This window comes from Kogia breviceps, chromosome 12 (genome assembly GCF_026419965.1).
Source record: "Kogia breviceps isolate mKogBre1 chromosome 12, mKogBre1 haplotype 1, whole genome shotgun sequence".
Classification (NCBI taxonomy): Eukaryota; Metazoa; Chordata; class Mammalia; order Artiodactyla; family Physeteridae; genus Kogia; species Kogia breviceps.
The window spans coordinates 2,788,566-2,811,445 of NC_081321.1; the positions used below are offsets into that span (position 1 = coordinate 2,788,566).

Sequence of the window (22,880 nt, forward strand, 5' to 3'; positions counted from 1 at the left end):
TCAGCCTCCCCGCAGCCGGCTTTGTCCTCCCCAGCCTCACCTCCCACTCTCGTGCCCTCTCTTCCAGGCCAAACGTTTCCCCTTTCTTCAAATGTGCCTCCTCCACGAAGCCTCCCAGTTCCCGCAACCAGAACGGGGTCTCCCTGCCCTGAACCACGCCCCACCCCCCGAGAAGGTTGTTTGGTGCTTCTCTTTGACACTCGGTTTCCCCTACTACTCTTGGCCGTATATTCGTCTACGTTAGGCTTCCCTCCCCTCTCCCCTCCCCAAGACAACACTAAGCGTAAGTTACTGGAGGCCCCGGATGTGGCCTGGTGCACGGACGGCCTCAGCCCAGAGCCTGGCCCGAAGCCACTGCTCACCACGGACTCTGAATTCAGCTGAGGGATGGTCAACCGTTTGTCCCCCTCGTCTAACACAGCCGGCTGCCTCCGGCGTCCCCCACCGCTTCCTTCGCGTCCCGCGCAGCCCGCTCGGCCGCCTCAGCACCCCCGACGGCGTGTCACGGGAGGCACAGCGGAATCCGCCTCTACATCCCCCGTGCCCAGCGCTGAGCCAGACCCGTGTTTGGGGCTTAATCGATGTTTGCGGTCGTGAACTAAACTGAACTCTCTCCTCTGCGCCAGGGGAAATGCAGTCCAGGCTGTCTTCTGGATCTGGGCTTGGAGCCAAGGGCCGCACCACCGGCCCCGCCCCCCATGCGCATTCCCCTCGGCCCATTGTCACAGGCCTTGGGGAATCGGGGGTTCCCCGGGTCAGCTCCGTCCGCCCCAGCCAGGCCCCTCTCACCTCCCTGCCCCTGTTCTTAGCAGGGCCAGGCCAGAGAGCTGAGGGACCAGCTCGTGGGAGGGAGGGATCCCTGGGCCCCCAGCCGCCAAGGAGCAGCTCCGCCCACTTCTCTCGAAGCCCGGAAGCCCCGTGAGTCCTCCCTCCTCCCAGGAGCGCCGTCCCTCGGCTCCTGCTGGGGAGGCAGTGGGCGGGGCCGGGGGCTGCCTCGCCCACGAGCCTTCGGCGTTCCTCGGCGCACGCTCCCTCGTCCACGCTGCTGCATGGCCGGGCCGACAGGGCCTCTGAGGGACGCTGGGGCACCGGGCCCGGGCGAGGGGGCGGGGACGGGTCCCCCACGCGCCGGGACCTCTCAGTTGAGAAGATTAAAGCAGTGCGCGGTGTGAGTCAGCAGACCTTGGCGAGGCAACCCTCACAGCTCACCTGAGGCTCCGGGGCGGAGTCTGGGGAGGGGGGAGGAGCTTTGGAGGAGCGCAGGGCGGCCCGCAGGACGGCTGGCCTGCACCGAGCAGGGTTTTTCTTCTCTGTGCGCCCACCTCCCTGCCCACCGTCCAAAACACAGAAAGTGTTCAGCATGGCAAGGGGCACAGAGGCCTGCTGGGGAGCAGGGCTGCCCTGGGACCCTCTCCGGATGCAGCCAGGTAGGGGCGCTGGGGGAGAGCCACAGTTCAGCTGCTCACTGAGCCAGATGCTCCCTCGGGTGGGGCTGCTCCAGGAAGCCTGCTCTGAACCCTGGTCGGGCTACTTGCCCTGTGCCAGGATCCCGCAGTGCCCTGCACACCGCTTCGGCGGAACCTACCCCTGCACCGCGGTGGCGGCAGATGGGGAGGGCTCTGGGTTAACATCGTGGGCTGTGGGGTCTGTTTTGGTTGCACCGGGGTGCACACCTAGGAATGAGACCTTAGGCAAGTCACTTGACATCCCTGAGCCTCGGTCTTCTCATTCCTAACACCTCCAGCCCGCAGGGACATTGTGCGGATCGGGGGAGATGGCGCACAGAAAGCGCTCGGCGGGCTCAGTACTGTCCCGAGATGCAGCTCTGCTAGTGTCGCCCGTACCGTTCTGTGTCGGCGCCCACCGCTGGCACCGGAGCTCCCTGAGACCCAGGACTGCGTCTTCCGCATCTCGGTGCCCCCAGGCCTCGCATGGGGCCCAGCACAGCGGCTGTGCGCTGCCGTTCCCCGAACCGAGACCACGGAGCAGAGCAGCACCCTGGCCCATCTTGCCTTCACCGCCACCCTCGGCCGGCTGGTCCACTGGGGCCCTCACGCCCGCGGTAGCGCTCTCACCTTCAGAGCGGGACAGAGCCTCAGACACAAGTGAGCAAACGGAGGCCCAGAGAGGGACAGTCATCCGGAAACACGGCTACCCTACCACTTCTCCCCTTGAGAGGCTGGACCCTGAGGCTTGGGGTCCAGGAGATCTGCTCTCCAGACAGAGAGCGGCTGCCACCTAGGACCCTGACTCAGGAGCGGGGCCTGGATGCTGGGAGCACAGCTCCACGGCCGTCGGGCTTGGACAACACAGAGACCTGTGCGGTTTGGACATCCCAGACGGGCTCCAGCGGCCGCTCTCCCACAGGAGCCGAGAACAGGATACAAACTCCCTAGAGAACTGGAATTTGGAAATGACATCCGTGCCCTCTGTATCTTTGACATGGCCCCTTCCTAAAGGAACCTCCCCCCGAGGGGTCCGCATGCTCCCTCCCTCTAGGGCGGAGACCCAAGGCTCACCTTGAGGTGCAATGGGAGAGTTGAGGGCAGAGCAAGCAAAGGAAGACAGTCTCCTCCCCGTGGAGTCGGTGCGCGGGGACTGGGAGAACAGGGGAGCCCGGGGGCCTCACTCATTCACTGGCTTGTTCATTCCTGTGTTCCTCCAGTTCCCGGCAGTTCCTACGCTCCCCCCCCCCGGAAGTGCTCACTCCTCGGCCCGACAGTGGAGGGACAGTGGGGGGAACGGCACCCCAGAGGCGTTCAGAGCACAGCCTGCTCTCTCTGCGACAGCCTGGGCATGACAGGGCCCCTGCCCTCACGAGGGGGCTGCGGCCAGACGGCAGAGTCCACCCAGGTGAGTGTGACGTGGGCGGGGGGAGTGTTCCCAGCAGAGGAAGCAAAGTACGTGGGGGCCCAAAGCGTAGCAGAGCGGCGCAGCTGGAGCCCCGAGTGGGAGCAAAGGCAGGATGTGGGGTTGGATCTGGGGGCGGAAGAGCCGGAAGTCCTCGTCCCCTAGAAAACGAGGGGCCGTGGGCGCCTCCATATGGGGTACCATGACCGACGTGCTGCTCACAAGGAGGGTGCAGCTGTGGTGTGGGGACGAGGTCAGAGCAGAGGGTCTATAGGAGGCTTCCCCGGGGGCGCACAGGCCCAGGGCAGGGGCCGGGGGGATGGCAGGGTGGGACTTGGGAAGTGGTTAAGAGCAGCATGGGGGGTGGGGGGCTGGATCAGACGTGGGGCGGAGAGAGGGGCCACGGAAATCACCTGGGATTTTGGATTGGCTGACAGACCGGGCCTGGCAGGGTGGTGAACTGGGGAGATGGTGATTGTCCCAGATCCCTTCCAGCCCAGGGACCACAGGATGCGGGGACTCACGAGGCGCACAGGAGCGGAATACTAAACCCTGGATCTCGGGGAGACCGGAGATAGAGTCAGGGCCTGGCCCAGGCTTCATAACCATCCCCATCCCCTGCAGGTCTCTGGACTGTTACTTTCCCCGCTTCATCCTTTGAGCATCTCCTCATGCCAGGCGCTGTGTCGGGCCCCAGGGGTGTCATGACGGATGTCTTTGCCCTGCCTTAAAGGAGACGTCAAGTAAGCAGGAGTGGTGATCCTGGGCTGAAGGGCTATGTCAGGGAACGCCTGGGTCCTGTGGGACCACTGAGAAGGGGCATCCAACACAGCCTTGGGAGGGCGGGGAGAGCTGCCAGCGAGGAGGAAGGTGCAGGAGAGCAAGTCCTAAAGCAAGAGAAGGAGTGAATGAGGCCAGTGCAGGAGTGAGAGGGGAGTAGGAATGTCAGCGGTAGAGGCAAAGGGCTGTATGAGCAACTGAGGCCCAGAGAAGTTAAGCAACTTGCCTAAGGTCACACAGTTCATCTGCAGAAGAGAGAGTTGTGGAGCTCCATCTTCTGTAAACATGTGCTGTGTTTTTAGCCACTCTGCTCCCCTCAGTCCCTTTCTCCCCTCCTCTTCCCACCCCTAGCCTGTCTTGGCCTGGAGAGCTACAGGGGCCAGGGGAGGCGGGCTATTCCCCGGGGCACGAGGGCTCCACCACACCCCTACCAGCTCTCATCTTTCCTGCCCCACTGCTGCTGGCCTGACGTGCAAACCCATCTACTAGAATTATGCCCACCATGAAAAAGGTCCACAGTGCGCCCATCAGAACCCTGCACAGCCCTCCCTACCCCACTAATCAGTTAGAATTAAACTAATTCCCTGCCCAAGCAGAAGCACCAGTTTCCTTTGGCGTTACTAACAGGATACTCCTTAAATTGAACTGTAATCTCTTTGGCGAGCAGGTAGGGACCATGTTTTTTTCTTTTTGGTACACCACTCCCTCATTGCTTTACGCATCGCAGTTATTCAAAAAATATTCACTCGATAAGCTTTTACTCTGCCCGAGGCACTCTGCTGGGTGCCAGGGGATGGGATGAATAGGACATGGTCTCTGTCCTCAAGGGGCAGAGCCAAGTGGAACTGAGAGGACGTTCTCATCTGTGACAGCTGACTGCCCACATCACAGCATGCGGTTCCAGATGGACTGCCTCCCAGCCCCGGCATGGGCTTTCTCTACCTCAGAAGCGGGACAGTCTACATTTTTAACAGCTCTAATGGTTAACTGAGCTAAAAACAAACCCCTTCCTCTCCTACAAGTTTCATGCATTACTACCACTATTTTTACCTGGAATGATAGAAAATAATCTAATCCAGCCAATTCACATTCAGCTCTTCCATGTTTAAAACTGGTTTTCATGTCTACAGTTTCCCTGTATGACCCCAGCCAGTTGTTTTCTTTCTTAGAAGAACCTTAGAACCTCAGGATTCTCTTTTTCCCTCTTAAATGAAACCCCTAGAACCAGACAGCCTGACCAGTAACTAGTGTGGGGCTCCAGGCAGCTGCCCCCTTACACTGGGAGTTTTATCTACCCATCTGTGAAGGCTGCTGGACCCATATCGTTGGCAACTGCTTCATTAGCTATTGATGCATCTTGAGCTTGTAGTCAACTGAATCCCTAAGGCCTCTCACCCACGACCAAGCCTGCTCATCTTATAGTAGTGCTGTGGGATTTTCAAAGCTAAGAACAGAACTTTAGATTTTTCCCTCTTTCGTTTGACTTTTTCGACTTAAACAATATTTCCTAATGAGTATTTTTCTTTTTTTCAAGTCTGGGATTCTGTCATCAAGGTATTAGCTTTGTCCTTTCAGCTTTGCATCAGTCCTTTTTCGAAATGGTTGAACTGGGCAGGACCAAGGACAGTGGCCCCACTCAATGACCCTGGCCTTGGCACTGATAGAAAAATCAGTGTTTTTTGACAATTCCGTTTGAGAACTGCCCACCCGACTCTATTGTCAACTAACCCACTTCCTATCCTGTCCACATAGATATCACGGGAGATTTTGTCAAATACTTTACTGAAGCCTGGTGCACCACCTGCAGCCCCTGACCTTGGATAATAGCTTGACATCTGTGCTGAAAGGAAGAAAAGACTTTGGTTGGGCTTGACTCAGTCTTAGTGATTTTTCTATTAGCTTCGCTTCGGAAACTCACAGTCCGTTGGGTTAAAGAACGGTTCTTTGGAACCTGCACATTTTAGAGCTAGAAGGGACCTCAGAGATGATTCAAGGTCTAACTCCCAACTTTGCTGATGAGGAAACCAAGGCCCAGAGCGCTTAACTGGCATTTTCCCAAGTCACAGAGGAACTAGAACAAGAATCGGATCCCACATCTATGCTCCAAGCTCAGTGCTCTTTCTTAGCAATATTAAGTCACCAATTCTTTCTCTAAATGCGTTCGCACATACACACACACACACAGGTCTTCCTTCAGGTCTCTTAATTTTCCACCCAAACAAACCATGCCGTTATCATTTTGGAGGGTTCAGCTGGGACCCGGTGACTGCCTACTTTCTCCTCCTGCTTCACAGAATGGAAGATGGAGGCTCAGAACTCCTCAGGGAAATTTGTTCTCCAATAAGGGCGTCTTTGGACTCCCCCAGTCTGGGCGAATCTTGGGGCTCCTCGGTCTACCTGGAGGAGACCACTGTCTTCAAACCTCATGTGAGCCTGTGTGAGCCAGAGCATGGGGCTGGCCCCTTGCGTGGGCAGGTAAGCTGGGCCGTCTCTTCTGGGGGTGGGAAGTGTGTGAGCAGCTGGTCTTCCTGCAGTGGTAAGAGGGCCAGAGCCCTGGACACGCTGCCTGTGGGCCTGGCATTACAAGGGTTACCCCTGCCACGGAAGGACGGTTGCCTGAGGAACGGGGCTGCAGGCAAGGGCAGTCACTTGGTTCAGTTTGGGAGAACCAGGGGCGAAGAAGTCTGCCTGCAGCAGAGGCGGCCTCGACAGGGGCATCCCCGGTGCCCTGGACAGCGCCCGAGACAGGGCCCTTCACCACCCTTCCCACCCCCCTCGGAGGCCCTGGGTACCTGTTTATTCTTTAGGTCAAGGGAGAGTTCGTAATCGGAGGCGGCAGGGGCTCGGGAGCAGAGCGCCGCGGCCAGGGCAGGCTGCTGCCTGCTGGGGGAGGCCGCGCAGTGGAGGCCGGCCCGCGGGGAGGCGCCCCCCGCCCCCGGCCGCTCCTCCTCCTCCTGCAGCTCCTGGGCTTGAGCCTTCGGGGCGTGGGCACTGGGTCTGCCGGCCGCCGCCGCCGCCGCCGCCGCCACGGAGTCCTCCGTGCCCGCACCGGCCTGGGCGCAGGAGCCGTCACTGTGAACGAAAGGCAACGGTGCTCGGTTGGGGGGAGGGGCGGGGTGCATGTGAGTGCGGGGGAGGGGGTCTGGGGCCCTCTGGCAGCGATGGGCCTCACCAGCGGAGGGGCGGGTGGGGACCGCCTGCGGTCCCCATTAGGGAAGGGCCCCAGCCCTGGAGGAGAGCCTGAACTTGCGGAGGGTCCCCGGGGGCAGAGGAAGGGGGTGGCTGGCCCTGGCCGCAGCTCAGGAACCTGCTTAGAAGCGGTAGAGCAGGTGCTTAAGGGTAGACTACCTGGGTTCCAGGCTGGGCCCTGCCTCTTATTGGCTCTGGGGCCCTGAGCAGGTTATGTAACTTTTCCTCTGTTTCCCCACCTATAAAGCAGGAATAATACTAGTACCTACCTCATAAGGATGCTGGAAGGCTTAAGCTAGTTAAAGTTCTTAAAGCCGTGCCTGGCTCAAGGTCCCTGCTCCGTGTGTGTTAACTACCGTAATTATCAACGGGCTGGCTTTCTGGCTCAAGGTCCCTGCTCCATGTGTGTTAACTACCGTAATTATCAACGGTCTGGCTTTCTGGCTCAAGGTCCCCCCGGCTCCATGTGTGTTAACTATCGTAATTATCAACGGTCTGGCTTTCTGGCTCATGGTCCCGGCTCCATGTGTGTTAACTACCGTAATTATCAACGGTCTGGCTTTCTGGCTCAAGGTCCCTGCTCTGTGTGTGTTAACTACCGTAATTATCAACGGTCTGGCTTTCTGGCTCAAGGTCCCTGCTCTGTGTGTGTTAACTACCGTAATTATCAACGGTCTGGCTTTCTGGCCAGTGGCTTAAGTAGCTGGGAGGAAGCTGATCCTTGCTGAACCAGCTCCATCTTTATAGACTACCCAAATGAGGCTTGGGGGAGGAGTGATGCTTATAGTCCTGGCTTGGGTTATGAAGTATCTGTTCTTCCTGAGTCCCTACTCTCTTCCTGTGGAGCCACCAGCAGGCTGGCCATAGCTGCTGCCCACCCGCCTCCTCTAAGACGACACTCTGGCTGCCCGGGGGGCTGGTACACTCAGGTTTCTCCCCTGCCTGGCCAGCCTCTGAATTCTGCCCGTCCCCAAGGCCCAGTGCTGAGCCATCTCCTGCATGAAGCCTTTCCTGTGTTTCCGGCTTTCAGGCTGCATCTGCTAGAACACCAAAGAGTCACCGCCTACTTCACAGAGAAGTCTCTCGGCTCAGTGCAGCCCCACTACTGTGTGGCTTTGGTCAAGTGGCTTTTTCCCTGACCCCTGGTTTCCTCATCAGTATAGAGGAGGCACTAGTACCTGCCCTACGGGGTCATGCAAGACGTAAGGGAGTCAGCGTACGGGAGGTGTTTAGCACAGTTCCTGGCACAGACTAATGCTCCATAAACATTAACTCTTATTTCCCCCATCTCCCTTCCCCGCGCCCGCCCCCCGCCCCAGAGCTCGGTGCTTGTATTCTGTGCGAATCCCTTCTCCCCAGTTAGTGCTGAGCAAACAACGAAGGCTCAATAAACACTTGCTGAAGGATGAATCGAAGAGAACCCAAGGCCACTGGCATGGCCTCAGCAGTGGACAGAGTCCCTAAGGTTATCTAGTTCATCCTTCCCATCTCCCTTTTTCACGTATGAGGAGCAAGGGCCCAGGGCGGTGGGCTGGCTCTGGTTGGAGGGCCAGTCAACCTTAGGACTTATTTCTTCCACGGCTTTGTCCCATGTAAGATGCCCCAAATCGTGCCAGAGAAGGGACCTCTTCAAGCTCTTGTTTCCACCCAAACTTCGGAGCCTCCTGGTGCTAGAATAACCAAGGGTGAAGAATCCTCTCTTCATTCAACTTCATCTGTGCCCACAGCACTCCCCTGCACCCCCCCCAAACATAGATAAAGAAGAGCTCATTGGCCAGCCCTAGCAACAAGGAGCCTCAAACTCCTTGCCAACTGCATGATTCTTTGCTTCGTCATTTTGTCTGTGGCCATCAATCAAGCTGTATGGTTGGATGAGCTCTAAGTACGTGGTTTTTTCACTAGTATCACCAGGAAGTTCTTTTTAAGATCTAACTTCAGGTCCTCTTGTGATAGGACATGGCCATTCTTCCCTCAGGGCCCATGGAAATAGCCCTTTCCCGCTCCCAGCACAGCTTGCATTCTGGGGACAGCATTCGGTCTCACCCTTCTCTTCTCTGCACTGTCCTTGGTACTGATGCCCAAGGCTTCTTAACCCTAAAAGGTTCTCAAGACTCTTTAGAGACCAGACACCTTTAAAAGTAGCCCTTTGTTCTTTTTATACTGCTGGAGGATGCTTGGCAAGAGGTTCTGAGGAGTTTCTGCCCCTCAGTAGCAGCACTCAACCAATGATAGTGGAGGCTGGAAGACAAATACCCCAGCTTCCTTGTCTCTTGGGCAGGGCAGCTCTGGGACACATTTCACACCGTCTCCCAGAAGTGCCCCATGGGATTGAACCCGTTGCCCAAATCAGTGACCTGATCATTAATGAACCTGCATCGGCTTCCCTCTCTTTTGTGTCTCATCCGCCACTCTCCTGTTGACACTTTTTGGGGTCATCTGGTCCCAGAGACACTACTTACGTTAAAACAAATCACATTTTTAAAATAACCTTTCTCGTGGGCCACCACTCTGGACATGAACGAAGGCTCCAAGGCCTCCTCACCTGAACTCATCCGTAGGGTCTGGGAGGCAGGAGGCCCCCACCGCCGCCTCCAGCACTGCACGTGCAAGTGCACGCACACTCACACACATACACACGCTCACACACACGCACAGTGTTCTAACTAGCTCTGTGGCTTCAGCGTCTTCACCTGCCACCTCACAGGAGCTTACTCATCGCCAGGGACCCTCCAGCTTGGACGTTCTGGGAGCTTGGATTCCAGTGCCGAGGCCAGACCACCAAGGCCCACCAGCCCCAAGGTTCCAGGCTCTCTGGCTGGTGGAGCCAACTCTGTCTCTGCCCACCTATGTGCTCAAGGACCTGAGAGCCTGTGCCCCCCCAGGTATATGATGAAAAGTGTTGGAAAGGGGACCCCATCCTTGTCTTCCTTCCTTATAATACTCCACAGACTTGTGTGGTAGGAGGTGGTGGTGGAAACCCAAGACTACTGTCATCAGTATGGCAAGGTTTAGGCTTGTGTCAGTGGAGGCCAGAGAATATGGAAGGCAGAGACCTGGGTTAGCATCCTGGTTCTGCTACTTACGATGTGACCTTGGGCAAATTACATAATCTCCTTGTGGCTCTGTTTCTTCATCTGCAAAACAGGCATCCTTGTACTGCCTTTACAGAGTTGCCGTGAGGAATAAATACGGCTGGCACAGCCCCCGGTACAGGGCCTGGCACACGTCAGTTGATGGCGCTGGTGGTTGTATTCTGAGCTGAAACCCTATAGCATATGGGGTCCCACAAGGATGCCCAGAAAAATAGCAGGGAGCGCTCCTGAGTGGAAGAAGTTCTCAATATTTAGCCTTCCCGTCAACCTTCACAAAACTGAAATAACGGGGTTTTTCATCATTCCCCGTGGCCTTTCCCAGACCCCCGACTAACTCCCGGGGTCTTCAGGGAGAGGAGTGAAGACGGGCTGCCTCCTACCACTGTGCTCTGCCCATCGGAGAAGGGACACGGCCAAGGGCCTCGGTCTCGGGAGCTACCGGGTCGTGGGGTCGACGGCCTCTGAGGAGTCTGTGTGTATTCAGCCCCTGGTGGCCCCACCACGGGTGGACGCTTGTCCAGCGCTGGTTGTGTGGATGTGCGCTTTGGGGAAAGAAGCTCGAATCTTCAGCCTAGGCTGCAGGACCGTCTCTCTCAATCCACAGTCTCTTACGGAACCGGAGTCCATTGTTCCAGCACCCAGAGCATCACGAGTCTTGCCTGGGCCGGGGCGCCCATTTGAGAAGGGAAACGTAGAACGTGGGTGTGGCATCTGAGGTGCCTGAGAGGCTCCTGGAAGGCTTTGGTTGCACCCACGTGACATCAGGCTGATACACGTACAGAGGCCTGGGCCATCCACGGAGGCCGTGCCACCCGCGAGAGCACAGGGTGTGAGTACGGGGGACGGAAGTCTTTGAGAACTTGGGGGAGCCAGCAGTTGCTCAGAGGGATGCTACGCGCACGCGGGACCGGAATGGTCTGTGCTGAAACTCAGCGCCACCGGGGGGAGGCTCGCTCACGTGGGACACTGGCTTGCGCGTAGCGGGATTCCAGGCACCCACTGCGCAAAAGCCAGGTCCTGGCACATATAGACTCCCCTGAGGTTCCAGTGACCACCCAGCCTGTCTATCATCTCTGCTATCCGAGTTGACTTCCTAAAATGCGATGTTTTAAAGCCAACCCTCTGCTCAAAGCCCAGCAGTGACTTTCCAGTAACGCCGCGTACAGTTCATGGTTCCGCTCACGTCCGTAGCCGCGTGGTACTCAAGAGCGTTCATGGTCTCACCCCCGTCTCCTTTGCCAGCCTCATCTCCAGGAGTGACCTGGCCGCTCTGTCCACGCTGAAACTCTCCCCGGATCTGCCACACACCCTTAGACCACCACGCCTCTCCCGTGACTTCCTCCTGCCTGAAGTGCCCCATATGCCCCTAACCCTTCCATCCATTCCCTTCTCTGCCTCGTCAGCTCTTTCAGGGCTCACTCATGGCTCCAGGAAGGGCCCACCCTACGATATGCTCCAGTAGTTCTTGGCACTTGCCTCTATTTTATTTTATTTATTTATTTTTTTTTTTTGCGGTATGCGGGCCTCTCACTGTTGTGGCCTCTCCCGTTGTGGAGCACAGGCTCCGGACGCACAGGCCTAGCGGCCACGGCTCACGGGCTTAGTTGCTCCGCAGCACGTGGGATCTTCCCGGACCGGTGCACGAACCCGTGTCTCCTGCATCGGCAGGCGGATTCTCAACCACTGCGCCACCAGGGAAGCCCACTTGCCTCTATTTTAGCAGTGACCGCTTTGTGCCCTAATTATTCACTGATACGTCTCTGTCTTCCACCAGACGGTGCTATGTACACCTTTTTGGCACAGGTGCTTATCACAGTGGGCTGGCTTATAAGTCATGTTTAATAAATGTTAAATGGATGGAGGGAGGGAGGGAGGAATGGATGGACGGCGTTTGATCTTTTATACTTTCCCAAGGGCAGAGATACTGCGGTGAGCTTGGTGATGACCACCCAGACCCTCCTTCAAGGACTGCTTGCCCAGCTCTGGAGGTGCTGTTGGAGATTGCCTTCAGCTGTCAGCTGCCCCCCCCCCCAGCTCCTTCAGGAATCCTCCCCAGGGCTATCTGCATGCAACAGCTGACAAAGAGGGGACGTAAAGGCTCAGCCATATGACCCAACATGGGTTGGATAGGTCACTCTCCCTCCAGAGCTCCCGTGGGATTAGCCGAGGCTTCTGGTGGACCTGCAACGTGGGCTGACTTCTCTCTCCGCCCCATGCCGTGTTCCTGCCCTCCCTTCCATGGGTGTTGATCCTAAGCATCCTCTGGTAAACATCCAGCACCCTGAACTCAGAATCTCCTTCCCAGAGGCACCAGTCAGCGATGGAGACCCAGCTTTTCTTTTTCCTTCCTTTTCCTTGTCAGCCAGGATTACCCTGGTCTCCCTGGCCCCAGACCTGCAAAGCCTTTCTGGGCTCCGGATGTCTTTGATAAAGACTCTGGACTCTCCTCCCAGAAAATGCACGTGATTTCATACACGCCAAGCTTTACCTCCACCTCCAGAGGCTTTACAGACTCCGCGGATCGGGCTGAAAGCGCTCTTCTGGAGGGATATCATGGATTTTGTCCATATGCTGAGGGCCACACCAAGCGCCGCAGGCAGCTCTGGTCATACAGAGGAAACGAAACATGAGGGCTCCACACACCACAGGGCTTTCAGACACCGGTCACTGTTCCCCTCAATACCGACGGATCCTCGCTCACGGGTAAGAGAGCTTGAGTGGGGGGAGCCCCTGGTCCTACGACTCACTAGTCAGGTGATTTCGAGCAAAACACTTCACTTTCCTGCACCTCAGTTTTCTCATTTGCAAAATGGGGGTGTGAATATCTCCTTCCCAAGAGAGTGACAAAGATGAAGTGACCTCCTAGGCTGGTATGCTGGCCACCGTGGAAAGTACGTCCCTAAGAAGGATGAGGGAGAAGGGAGGGCAGCTGTGCAGCCCCTGCCAGCGAGCTGGTCCTGGCAGTGGTGTCCTCCCCGGGCTCCCGGGCAGACCCTGCCCACTGCCAGCAGCTGAGGGGACAGGACCTACTGCAGAGCCTGTGAGGGCCAGGGACGGGGGGCGCTATGCCTGGGGAGGGCAAGACTTCAGGGGAGGGGGCACCCAGGTCCCGGCACAAAGGCAGAGAAAGGCATGAGGAGGAGCCTGGAGGCTCAGCCCCTGCGGCTTGTTGGTGGGGGTGATGGGCAGGGAGGGAGGGCTGCTTTCCCCTCCCTGCAAAGGCCAGAGCAGCAATTACCGGAGAGCCAGCCGGGAGTGTTTTGAAGGCTGGAGGACTCCTTGGGCTAGAAGATTCCCCCAGAGGGCCTGACCAATTGCACTAGATTATCTCGGTCTCTGCCAGCCTTTCGTAAAGCTCTTCTGGGACAAAGAAACTAGGCATTTTCCAGACAAAAGCTAACAAAAAGCCTCACATCTCAAGATTTTTCAGCCTTTACTAAAACACTCCTGTCTCTCCCTCTCCTGAACCGATAAAGTGATCTCAGGTGGTCAGAATAAAGGCCAAGCAAAAGGGGAGCCAAGTGTCCTTGGGTGTCCCAGATGGTACTGGGGAGGGGCTGCAGTGAACAGAGGGCCAGCGTAAGAAACAAATTCACTCGGTGCTGATTCTAAGCACAGGCTAGGAAATGCCGGCCGCCCTGCACCTTCCTGTTCACACCACACCCAGGGGCACAACAGAATCCGCCCCGCCTCCCTGACCCCGCGCCTCTGCTGTCCTCTTGCCGAGGCCGCCCTGCCCCCATTGGCTGTGACACATCCCAAGGCCCCGAGAGAGTGAATCACACCCCCACCCCACCCCCGCTGCTCCAGAAGGTGCTGGCTGGGTTGCTTTGTCTGGGGGGGGTTCTTGTTGAAGGCGTCACAGTCCTCCTCCGGGCCCGGGCCCTCCCTAAACCCAGGCCCACTCACGGGGGGGCCCCAGAGTCCAACGTGGAAACGGCCCCTGCGTAGCGCAGTCCTCGGCGGGACGCCAGCACCAGGGAGGCCTCGCCTAGAAGCTTCCTCAGGACGCCTCCCTCACAGACTCACAAGCTGGGCCACACGGAGTAACGCCATCTTATTGCCCCTGGAAGCCTAATATTTTTGAGTGCTTGATTTCCTCCCAGTAGACGTGGATCTGGAAGCAAAATCAGGCTCTAAGGACGCCCGCCCCGCTCGCTGCCTGACACAGCACGCACAGCTCACAGGCCTGTGCTCCTGAGCCCCTGAATACACCTCGGGCTTTCTTACCTCCTGTGTCTGCCCGCATTCCCATCTCACCCCCCCTGAGGATGAAGCTGCAGAAGCATGGCCTGTAATCTGTCCCTGACACAGCCCACGGTCACCTCACAGCTGCACTGAATAGTTACAGCCTAGTGAGCTCTGGCTTTTAGTCCATGTTTTCCTTTTATCATGAACTGTCTGATACATGCAAATATGAATAACGTGTATGCGAGGTTCAGAGAAAACTCTTCGCCCGCACCCAGCTCAAGAAGCAGCCCGTCCATACCCGCGGGCTCCTCCTTTTCTCCCCGGAGGGATGCCTGTCCTGGATTTGTGTTTACCCTTCCCAGCTTCTCCTTAGGGGCGAATCTCCTCGTCATGTTGCATAAGCAGCATTGGCTGCTGGGCAGGGGCACCGCCAAGTGTGCCTCCTGCTGGCGGGGGCGGCTCGGGAGCTCTCACGGTCTAGCAGAGCCCAGGAAGGGGCGGGAGGCCCTCCCGGGGGACGGCCCCCAGCCCCCAGCTCCAGGCCGGACTGGAGAGGTGGCAGGGCTCTGACGCAGCCGGGCTGTGCCCGTTGCTGCAGCAAGGAGGGCTTTCGAGTGAGAAAATGGACTTGCTCCCTCAGGAGCCCTGCTTCTGGCGCCGTGGGGCCGGACGGGTAACGATCTCCAAAGGCACCGTGGGGACCGTCGGAGCCACGCAGAAGTAGCCCACGGAAATGCCAGGTGAGGCTGGCAGAGGTGGACTCGGGAGAAGCATCAGCCTGTGAGCCGCTGGCAGCCAGGGCAAGGGTGCGAGTGCCCTCGGGGCCCCTGAGAGCAGGGGGCACACGAGGCGGTGTCGGCCAACTCATGGTTCAGCACAGCGCGCTAGAAGTTACAGACGCAGACCTGGCGCCAGGCGGCCGGGCTCTGCCATGCACCTGCGCGTGGCCTTGGGCGAGTCCCCTAACCTCCTTGGGTCTTACTTTCCTCTCTAGGAAAGGATCGCAGTAGTAATGTATGTGAGATGCTCTAAGCCCTATATAAGTAGCAACCATCGTTTTCCTTTTCAGGATTTCCAACATGTTTCTTTGTCAGATAATAAGGGAAAAAGCAAAAGCACTGGCTTCCCTGGTGGTGCAGTGGTTACGAATCCTCCTGCCAATGCAGGGGACACGGGTTCGAGCCCTGGTCCGGGAAGATCCCACATGCCGCGGAGCACCTAAGCCCGTGTGCCACGACTACTGAGCCTGCGCTCTAGAGCCTGCGGGCCACAACTACTGAGCCCACGAGCCACAACTACTGAAGCCCATGTGCCTACAGCCCATGCTCTGCAACAAGAGAAGCCACCGCAATGAGAAGCCCGCACGCCGCAATTAAGAGTAGCCCCAGCTCGATGCAACTAGAGAAAACCCACGCGCAGCAACGAAGACCCAACACAGCCAAAAATAAATTTTAAAAATAAATTTGTAATAATAATTTAATTTTTAATAATTAATTTATATTAAAAAAATAAAAGGGCTTCCCTGGTGGCGCAGTGGTTGAGAATCCGCCTGCCGATGCAGGGGACATGGGTTCGTGCCCCGGTCCGGGAAGATCCCACATGCCGCAGAGCGGCTGGGCCCGTGAGCCGTGGCCGCTGCGCCTGCGCGTCCGGAGCCTGTGCTCCGCAACGGGAGAGGCCACAACAGTGAGAGGCCCGCGTACCACAAAAAATAATAATAATAATAATAAAATAATAATAATAATAAAAATAAAAGAACCAGACAGACGGCTGTGTTTAAAATCCCACCTCTCACTAGCTATGTGGAGCTGGGCCAGTACTCTGAGCTCGTTTCATCCTCTGTAAAGTGGGGATACCTATGTTGCTGCGAGAGTTCATAAAACAATGACCATAAAGCCTCTGGCACCTATTTGATGCTCGGTAAAGGCAGGTTTCCTCCCCTAATCTGGGCCTGTTTTGCTTCCCTGGCTTCTGGGCTGTTGTGCTCTCCCTGGAGAGCAAAGACCTCCTCTGGTCCTTCTTGGATCCCTCCAAGAGCCCTGTGATGGTGGCCCACACAAACCATGTGCAGACACAGCCCATCCCAGGGGCGGGGACCCTCCTCCAGGTCCACCCAAACCAGCCGTACCTCACCCAGCAGAGATGTTTCCTACGTTTCCTTGGTCCTGAGCCATTTTCGGGGAAGGCTATCCTCCCACCTCCTCCCATTCCACCCCACATCAGGGGAAAGGTCTCTGATGGCCTACAGGTGCCTGTGGCAGTCAGGTGTGTGCTTGCCAAGAACCAGGAGTCTTGTGACACAAGAGATGGAAATGGCAGAATCACCAGCAGGGTAGGACATTGCTCTAGACACGTGTCAGGTTACTATGGAGCAAGATTCCTTGTCTGTTTCTTTATGGTCACCTTCCTTATCTTCACCTTTCCTCCTGGAAGTCCTTCCTAATGTCTAGCTTCAATCTTTCTTGCTGCAGTAGAAACCACTCCAAGCTCACAGTATCAGAATGGCCAGGCAATTTTGCACATGCCTGTGGGTTTCACGGGTCATCTCCAAAAGTGTTTGGGAGGAAGGGCCAGCAATGCAGGACACAATGGCTTTGGGGAGAAGCTCCAGACCTCCCAGCATGGGGAGCCACCCCCTTCCAGGCAGGGCAGGGGTCAGTGCCAGGCCATAAACCTTTCCCTGCAGGGGCTAAACTGTCTCCTCCTCTTAAGAGGAAGCCAAACTGTCGGCTGGCTAGAAGATGTTCCTGATTAAATGTCTCTGCCCTTAATCGCATCTTCGCTGCACTGTGACAGCCCAGTGCTGGGTTAAATAATTTCCTCCCCTGCCCTGACGTCTAGAAAATCTCCTCCCTGGGCCTGTTGGCCCTGCTCGATTGTCATTCATCGGGGCTCTTAGCTTCTTTGATCTCTTCCCCAAATTGGTCCTCCAGTTCTTGAGTCACCCCCCCACCCCGCCCTGCTTCTCTCTCTCGTTCTCTCTCCAGCCAACTCTTGTGTGTCACGGGCTAGGCTTGAGCAGAAACATCTGAAAGCGGCCCCCTCCCCCATGCCCATCGCCTGCTGTCCGAAGGAGGGACTGGACCCTCTCCAGCTCAACGACCCTGAGCAAGACGCAGGGTAGTGGGTCCCCTCCTGCTTGCCGTACTAGGGGCTCCTGCTGGGACCCCACCCCCTGAAGGAGTCAGCCCACTCGTTCTAAATATTAATCAGTCACACCTGAGTTTCTAGACCCTTCTCCTGGGGCTCCTGAATCTTAACTGATTTCTCCCTCTCTGCTCTTGAAACATCCAGCTTAGAAACAGCTGGCATTTACTGAGTGCCTACTATATACCAGACACCTTTGCCCACGTCATGCTGTTGAATCCCCCCAACCACCCTAAGGGTTAAGTGCTACCGTTGTCCCCATTGGACAGATAAGAAAATCGCAGATTTGAAAGCTTCAGTAATTGCACCAAGGTCACAGGGTTTGTAAGCGGCCAAGCCAGGACTTGAACCTGGGTTTGAGTTACTCTGTCTGTGCTCTCAGCTGCTCCACATCTTCGTGCTTCCTTGAAGGCTTCCTGAGCTCACCTTCCAGCCCAGGGCACTCTTATCCCACCTCCTCACCCTCCTCTTTTCTGACCTAGATGGGAACCCACAAGGATCTGGTGCTCATCTCTCCGCCCTCAGAGAAGAAAGGGAATTCTTTGTATTCCCTTGTATTGTAGAGTTCTTCACTGGTCAGTAATTAAGAGTCTCCTGTTTACCAGAATCGTTTTTTGTTATGCTAATGTGATACATCAGTCTCTCATGAATTTGTTTCTGGTGAGTCAGTCCCCCTGGAATCCAAGAACCACAGGGACGCCTAATTGATTCTCCAAACCTGCAAGACTGCAGCCTAGACTTAGAGCCTGGTGCCCACACCAGTTCCTGCCAGCCTTCCTTGGCTGGGGGCGGGGGCGTGAGTTGCGGGCAGGCCTGACCCATCAAACAGTGATAAGAAAGGGGTGCCCCGCCGCTCCTCTCTCTGTACGGACTCTGTCTTCACCTCCAGAACCTGAGCAAGTTGCTGCCCTTCCCTGAGCATTTCCTCGGCTGCAAACTGGACACAGGGATTCTCGCCCTCGTGACTTTGAAGGTTTGTGGGGAGGACCGCCGGAGTGGGGGTGGGAAGGAGCCTGTCCCCTGGCAGACGCTGCGTACAGAGGCTGCCTTGCCACCGAACGCTCCCTCATTCCCGGGGGCCCAGCCCAGCTCCCAGGCCGCACCCTGGGGCGGCGACGGGGATGGAAAGGAGGCAGGTGCTCATGCGAGGGCTGTGGGGTCATGCTTGTGAGGTGAGGCTGGTCCCCTTTAAAACTGCCTTTTGTGTTTTCACGGTAAGTGAAATGGAGAAAGAAACCCCGTGGGCAGCCATCCCCCCACACTCCTCTGATTCAGCTTCCACTGCTTCCTCCTCACGAGCCTCCGCCCAGGTGCTCCCGTTCGGGTCACACCGCTTTGCTTTATCCTGCTTTGCAAACGCTCCTATAGAATCACTCTGGGGGGCCTCGGGGATTAGACCGGTTACCACCCATGTGACAGCTGAGGACACTGAGGCCTAGAGCAGTGGCGCGAGCACTGGCGCTGTCGGGTGGCCTGAGCCCGCCCTGTTCCGCAGGACACCAGCATCACCGGCGGGCGGGGGGCCTGGGGTGACGCACTTCCTCTCCTGGGTCTCCTGTCTAGGCAGTAAAGGGCCAGGGCTTCCTGCTTCTCTGCCGCCATGACGGCCTGTGGTTCCAAGTCCACGGACCCCTTCTCTGTGCTCCGCCATACTTCTCCTGGCTCCAGACAGAAAAACACGTCTTCCTTCACCAACAGCTGTCTTTCCTGTTTTGATTTGTTTTTGCATCGTCACAAAAGTAATCTCTAAAAATCTCCTTTCTTTTTTTTTTTTTAAATTAATTAATTATTTATTTGGGGCTGTGTTGGGTCTTTGTTTCTGTGCGAGGGCTTTCTCTAGTTGTGGCAAGCGGGGGCCACTCTTCATCGCGGTGCGCGGGCCTCACACTATCGCGGCCTCTCTTGTTGCGGAGCACGGGCTCCAGACGCGCAGGCTCAGTAGTTGTGGCTCACGGGCCCAGTTGCTCCGCGGCATGTGGGATCCTCCCGGACCGGGGCCTGAACCCGTGTCCCCTGCACTAGCAGGCAGATTCTCAACCACTGCGCCACCAGGGAAGCCCTAAAAATCTCCTTTCTTAAACCATTCCAATGCCTCTCAAAGGCAGTACACTCTTGAAGAATGCCTGATCTCATGCAATCCCTCCTGCTGTAGACTATTTCCTCATTTGGGGTCTGAGGAAATGCGTTTAAAACTCCTTCTGGCATCCATCAGAAACGCTTATTGGAATGATGTCATTTTCAGAGTTGTGTTATCGGTTACAAGATAAATGAACAGGTAAAGATGACCTTTCAGAGGAGAAAACGAGACAGCACAGGAAACAGTGAGGTTAGAAGAATCTCTAGGCCTGCAAAGAGAGGCCACACTTTCCAGGAATGAAGAAAGAATATCCAAAAGATTCAAACAAGAAGTTTTCAGCAAATGGAACAAGAATTTGTTTCCCCCCAAACTGGACAAAACTCTGCATTAATAAATGCCAACCCTTGTGATAGCTTTCATTTTGTTATTCTGGAAGTATTATCTTAGTTATGTTTATTTCTCTCTCTCTCTCTTTTTGTTTTTTTTTTTTGGCCATGCCACGTGGCTTGTGGGATCTCAGTTCCCCCACCAGGGACTGAACCCGGGCCACAGCAGTGAGAGCCCAGAATCCTAACTGCTAAACCACCAGGGAGCTCCCATGTTTATTTCTTTAAATAATAAAGCCTAGAGCTTTTCTCCTCTAAAAATATTCTCTTGGTCATTTCTCTGTTCCGTCTGGCTGTGCTGATGTGTTAACCTAAGGCTGCCTGAGTCTCCTGCTGGGAGGGGGGTGGCAGGGAAAGGCCCCGACTTCTCGGTCCCTGCACCACGAGCCAGTTTCTCCGGGAGGGGCTGTGCCGGGTGGTGGCCACACTTCACTTCCTGCGCCAGCGAACCCCTCCCTTCTTTTGTCTCCAGTGATAGAAGCCTTAACAGACGCGGTTCAAGTCCCAGCTGTACCATTTTCCAGGTTTACGGCCCGTGGACAAGTCATTCATCACCTCTGAGCCTCAGCTTCCTTGTGTGTAACATGGAATAACAACATTTTATGAGTTTTCAGTGAGAATTAAATAATACCCATATCTATTGCACACAGCAAGCGCTCAGCACATGACAGCTAGCATTCTCCTTCCCTTTTGTGGGTGCAGGGACACAGAATAGAAACACCGAGGGAGGAGAGATTCTCTAACCTGTTCCAAACACACCGAGGACAGGAAGCGGGCTGTCTGGAGGCGGGCCCAGCCTGGCCCGGCTCACATGGCGGCCCAGGCCCCGCCCCCTGGGCAGGGGCGTTTCCTGAGTACCTCTGGTGACCACCTAGGTCCTGGGAGAGACCATCTCAGAGGATGGCCAGGCCTGGGAGGAAAGCATACGGGAGATTGTTCCAGACGTGAGTCCCACGTCCCACAGAGCAGAACGGCAGACAGCAGCTCAGGACAGAGCTTTCCTGCTGCCCCTTGAGTCAGGGGGACGTCCCCACCCAGAAAGCATCTGTTTTGTCTTTTGTGTCTCCAGGGACTGGCAGGGAAGACACAGGTCGGGCAAAGAGCACAGAGGGGTAAAGTGACGGGGGACAGACTTCCCTAGCTCCAAGACCCAATTCCCCTGCCACCTCCGTTGAGGTCACCCTCTGGTGTGGAGCCAGCCGGGCAGGACTGTGCCGTGACGACACGGGGACCCTCAGAGGACAGGGAGCTCACAAAGCCCAAAGAAGGAGGAGCTGCCTCTCCCCACGCCCGCTGCTCTGCGCTGAAGGCAGGTTGCCGCGCCCATCCCGGACGGTGGTCCTCAACCCCCAGGGCTCCCTCCTGGGTTCCACTCCAGGGCAGCGCACCCTGGGGGTCTTCACAGCCCTGGCTCGGGGTGCAGGACCCCAACCCCTGCAAAGACCTCTGGAAACGAATCTCTGGTCTCCTCGGAGACCGGACAGCTGTCCCCTGGCCCTTCTGCTGCAAGTGGCCCTCCTGGGGTGAAGATGCAAGGACCCCAGAGACTGGGGGCCGGGCAGGCCGCGTGGGCCTGCTTCCACCCCTGCCCTGCCTCCACCCAGGGCCACGAGGGAAGCTGAGGCCCTTCCGTGCTTCTCTGGGGAAGAGCAGGCAGTTCTGCAGCCCCAGAGTGACCCACTTCCGCAGGGGGTGGGGCAGGGCTCCCGGCAGCCTTGGAGCCTGGATGCGACTAATACAGCCGGCACAGGACTCAGTGGCCCCCGAGCCCAGCTGTTTGAAGCCTAAACTGTATCGATTGGAGAATTTAATTGCTCTGTGATCCCTGAGTAAACTCCGGCTCATCCATTGATGAGGCCTCCGGCCGCTGGGGAGAGACAAGATGCGGTGGTTGCTGACGCAGGGCTCTCCCTGCAACACCACTCCTGGCTGGGGGTCCCCTCCTCAGGGGTCCCAAGCAGGGGCCACGGCCTGGCTGGTTGGCAGGTGATGGGGGCAGGGGCACCAGGAGGGACTGGTCAGGGCTGCGGGCTCTCCTTGGCTGCGGTGCCCTGCGTGGCAAGGACAGGCTACAAAACCGTGTTTCCTCTCCTGCGGGGAAAATGTAAAACCCAGCCTAGGAAAAGAAACCCCGGCAGGTTGCACACTACTATATTAACAGCGGTTCATTCTCTATGACTGCCTTCCATTTTTATTTTCTTCTTTCTACTTCTGCATTTTCTGCATTTCCAACAACTAGCAAGTATAACTTATAATCAGAGGAAATAGATGTTATTTAGGATCCAACGGAACGGCTGGAAGGGTCCCTCCTATGCTCCTAAAGAAAATCCTAGCGGCAGCTCCGTGGGAAGCGGCTGCCTGTCCGACTTCGGCCTGGGAGGACCTTCCGGCTCCAAAACTAGTTGGCAGGGGTCCCTCTGCAAAGACCCCAAACTTCTCTCCACCCTCCAGTCCTCATCTGCCAATGGCCACAGCGCTGTCACACGGAGTGACGCGAGATAAAGTACTGAGTGCTTCTGTGCCATGCCCCTGGCACGTTCCGTAATACTAGTGCCTCTTCCATCCTAGCGGGAGGACCCGACACGCAGCGTGCCCCCCAGACCCTCCCCCTCCCCAGGGCTGGGGGTGGTTCCGTTTCCTGCCCAGCGGCCCCCCTCCTGACCCCTCCTCCGCCGCCACATCCTGTCGTCACTCTAACAGAAGCCAGTCTTCCTCCTCTCAGGCCCCACTGCCACCCACGGAGACAAATGGGCCACTATTTCTCTAGATGTGGGACGCAGCGGCCAGCTCCAGGGTCAGTGTTCCCGACGACGTCACTGAGAGCCCCAGAGGGAGGAGAGCCCGGGGATGGAAAGCGGGCTGTGATTACTGGCCTATTCAGTGGCTGCGGGGGACGTGGTAGGCACGCACTCCACTCGCGGTCCCCCCCCCTCCGCCGGAGGCTGCTCTCACCCGAGGGCCTGTCACCTGGGAAGCATGGGCCGTGTGCCCGAGGCAATGCACGGGTGGTGCAGCCGCAGAGACCTCGCCGAGCCCAGAACCGCGCCACTGCACCCAACCCTTGGCCAACTGCGCCATCCCTCGGCCTCCCAGTCTTCCCACTTCTGGAAGCATCGGTCCCCGCAGGCTCCGTATCCCAAGATGGAGTTTCTCCTGACCCCATCCCCC

At 56.9% G+C, this 22,880-nt stretch overlaps 1 protein-coding gene across 8 annotated transcripts in view; it reads right to left on the bottom strand.

Moving 5' to 3' along the window:
- IQSEC3 (IQ motif and Sec7 domain ArfGEF 3) overlaps window positions 1–22,880 on the bottom strand; it is a 96,528-nt gene that overhangs the window by 38,489 nt on the left and 35,159 nt on the right. For 7 of the 8 annotated variants that reach the window (XM_067008524.1, XM_067008522.1, XM_067008521.1 and 4 more), the window contains one exon: window positions 6,423–6,702. The exons of the other annotated variant lie outside the window; for it this stretch is intronic. In XM_067008524.1, coding sequence (XP_066864625.1) covers window positions 6,423–6,702 — 280 coding nt within the window. The remainder of the gene's footprint in view (window positions 1–6,422; window positions 6,703–22,880) is intronic. 8 annotated transcript variants of the gene reach the window in all.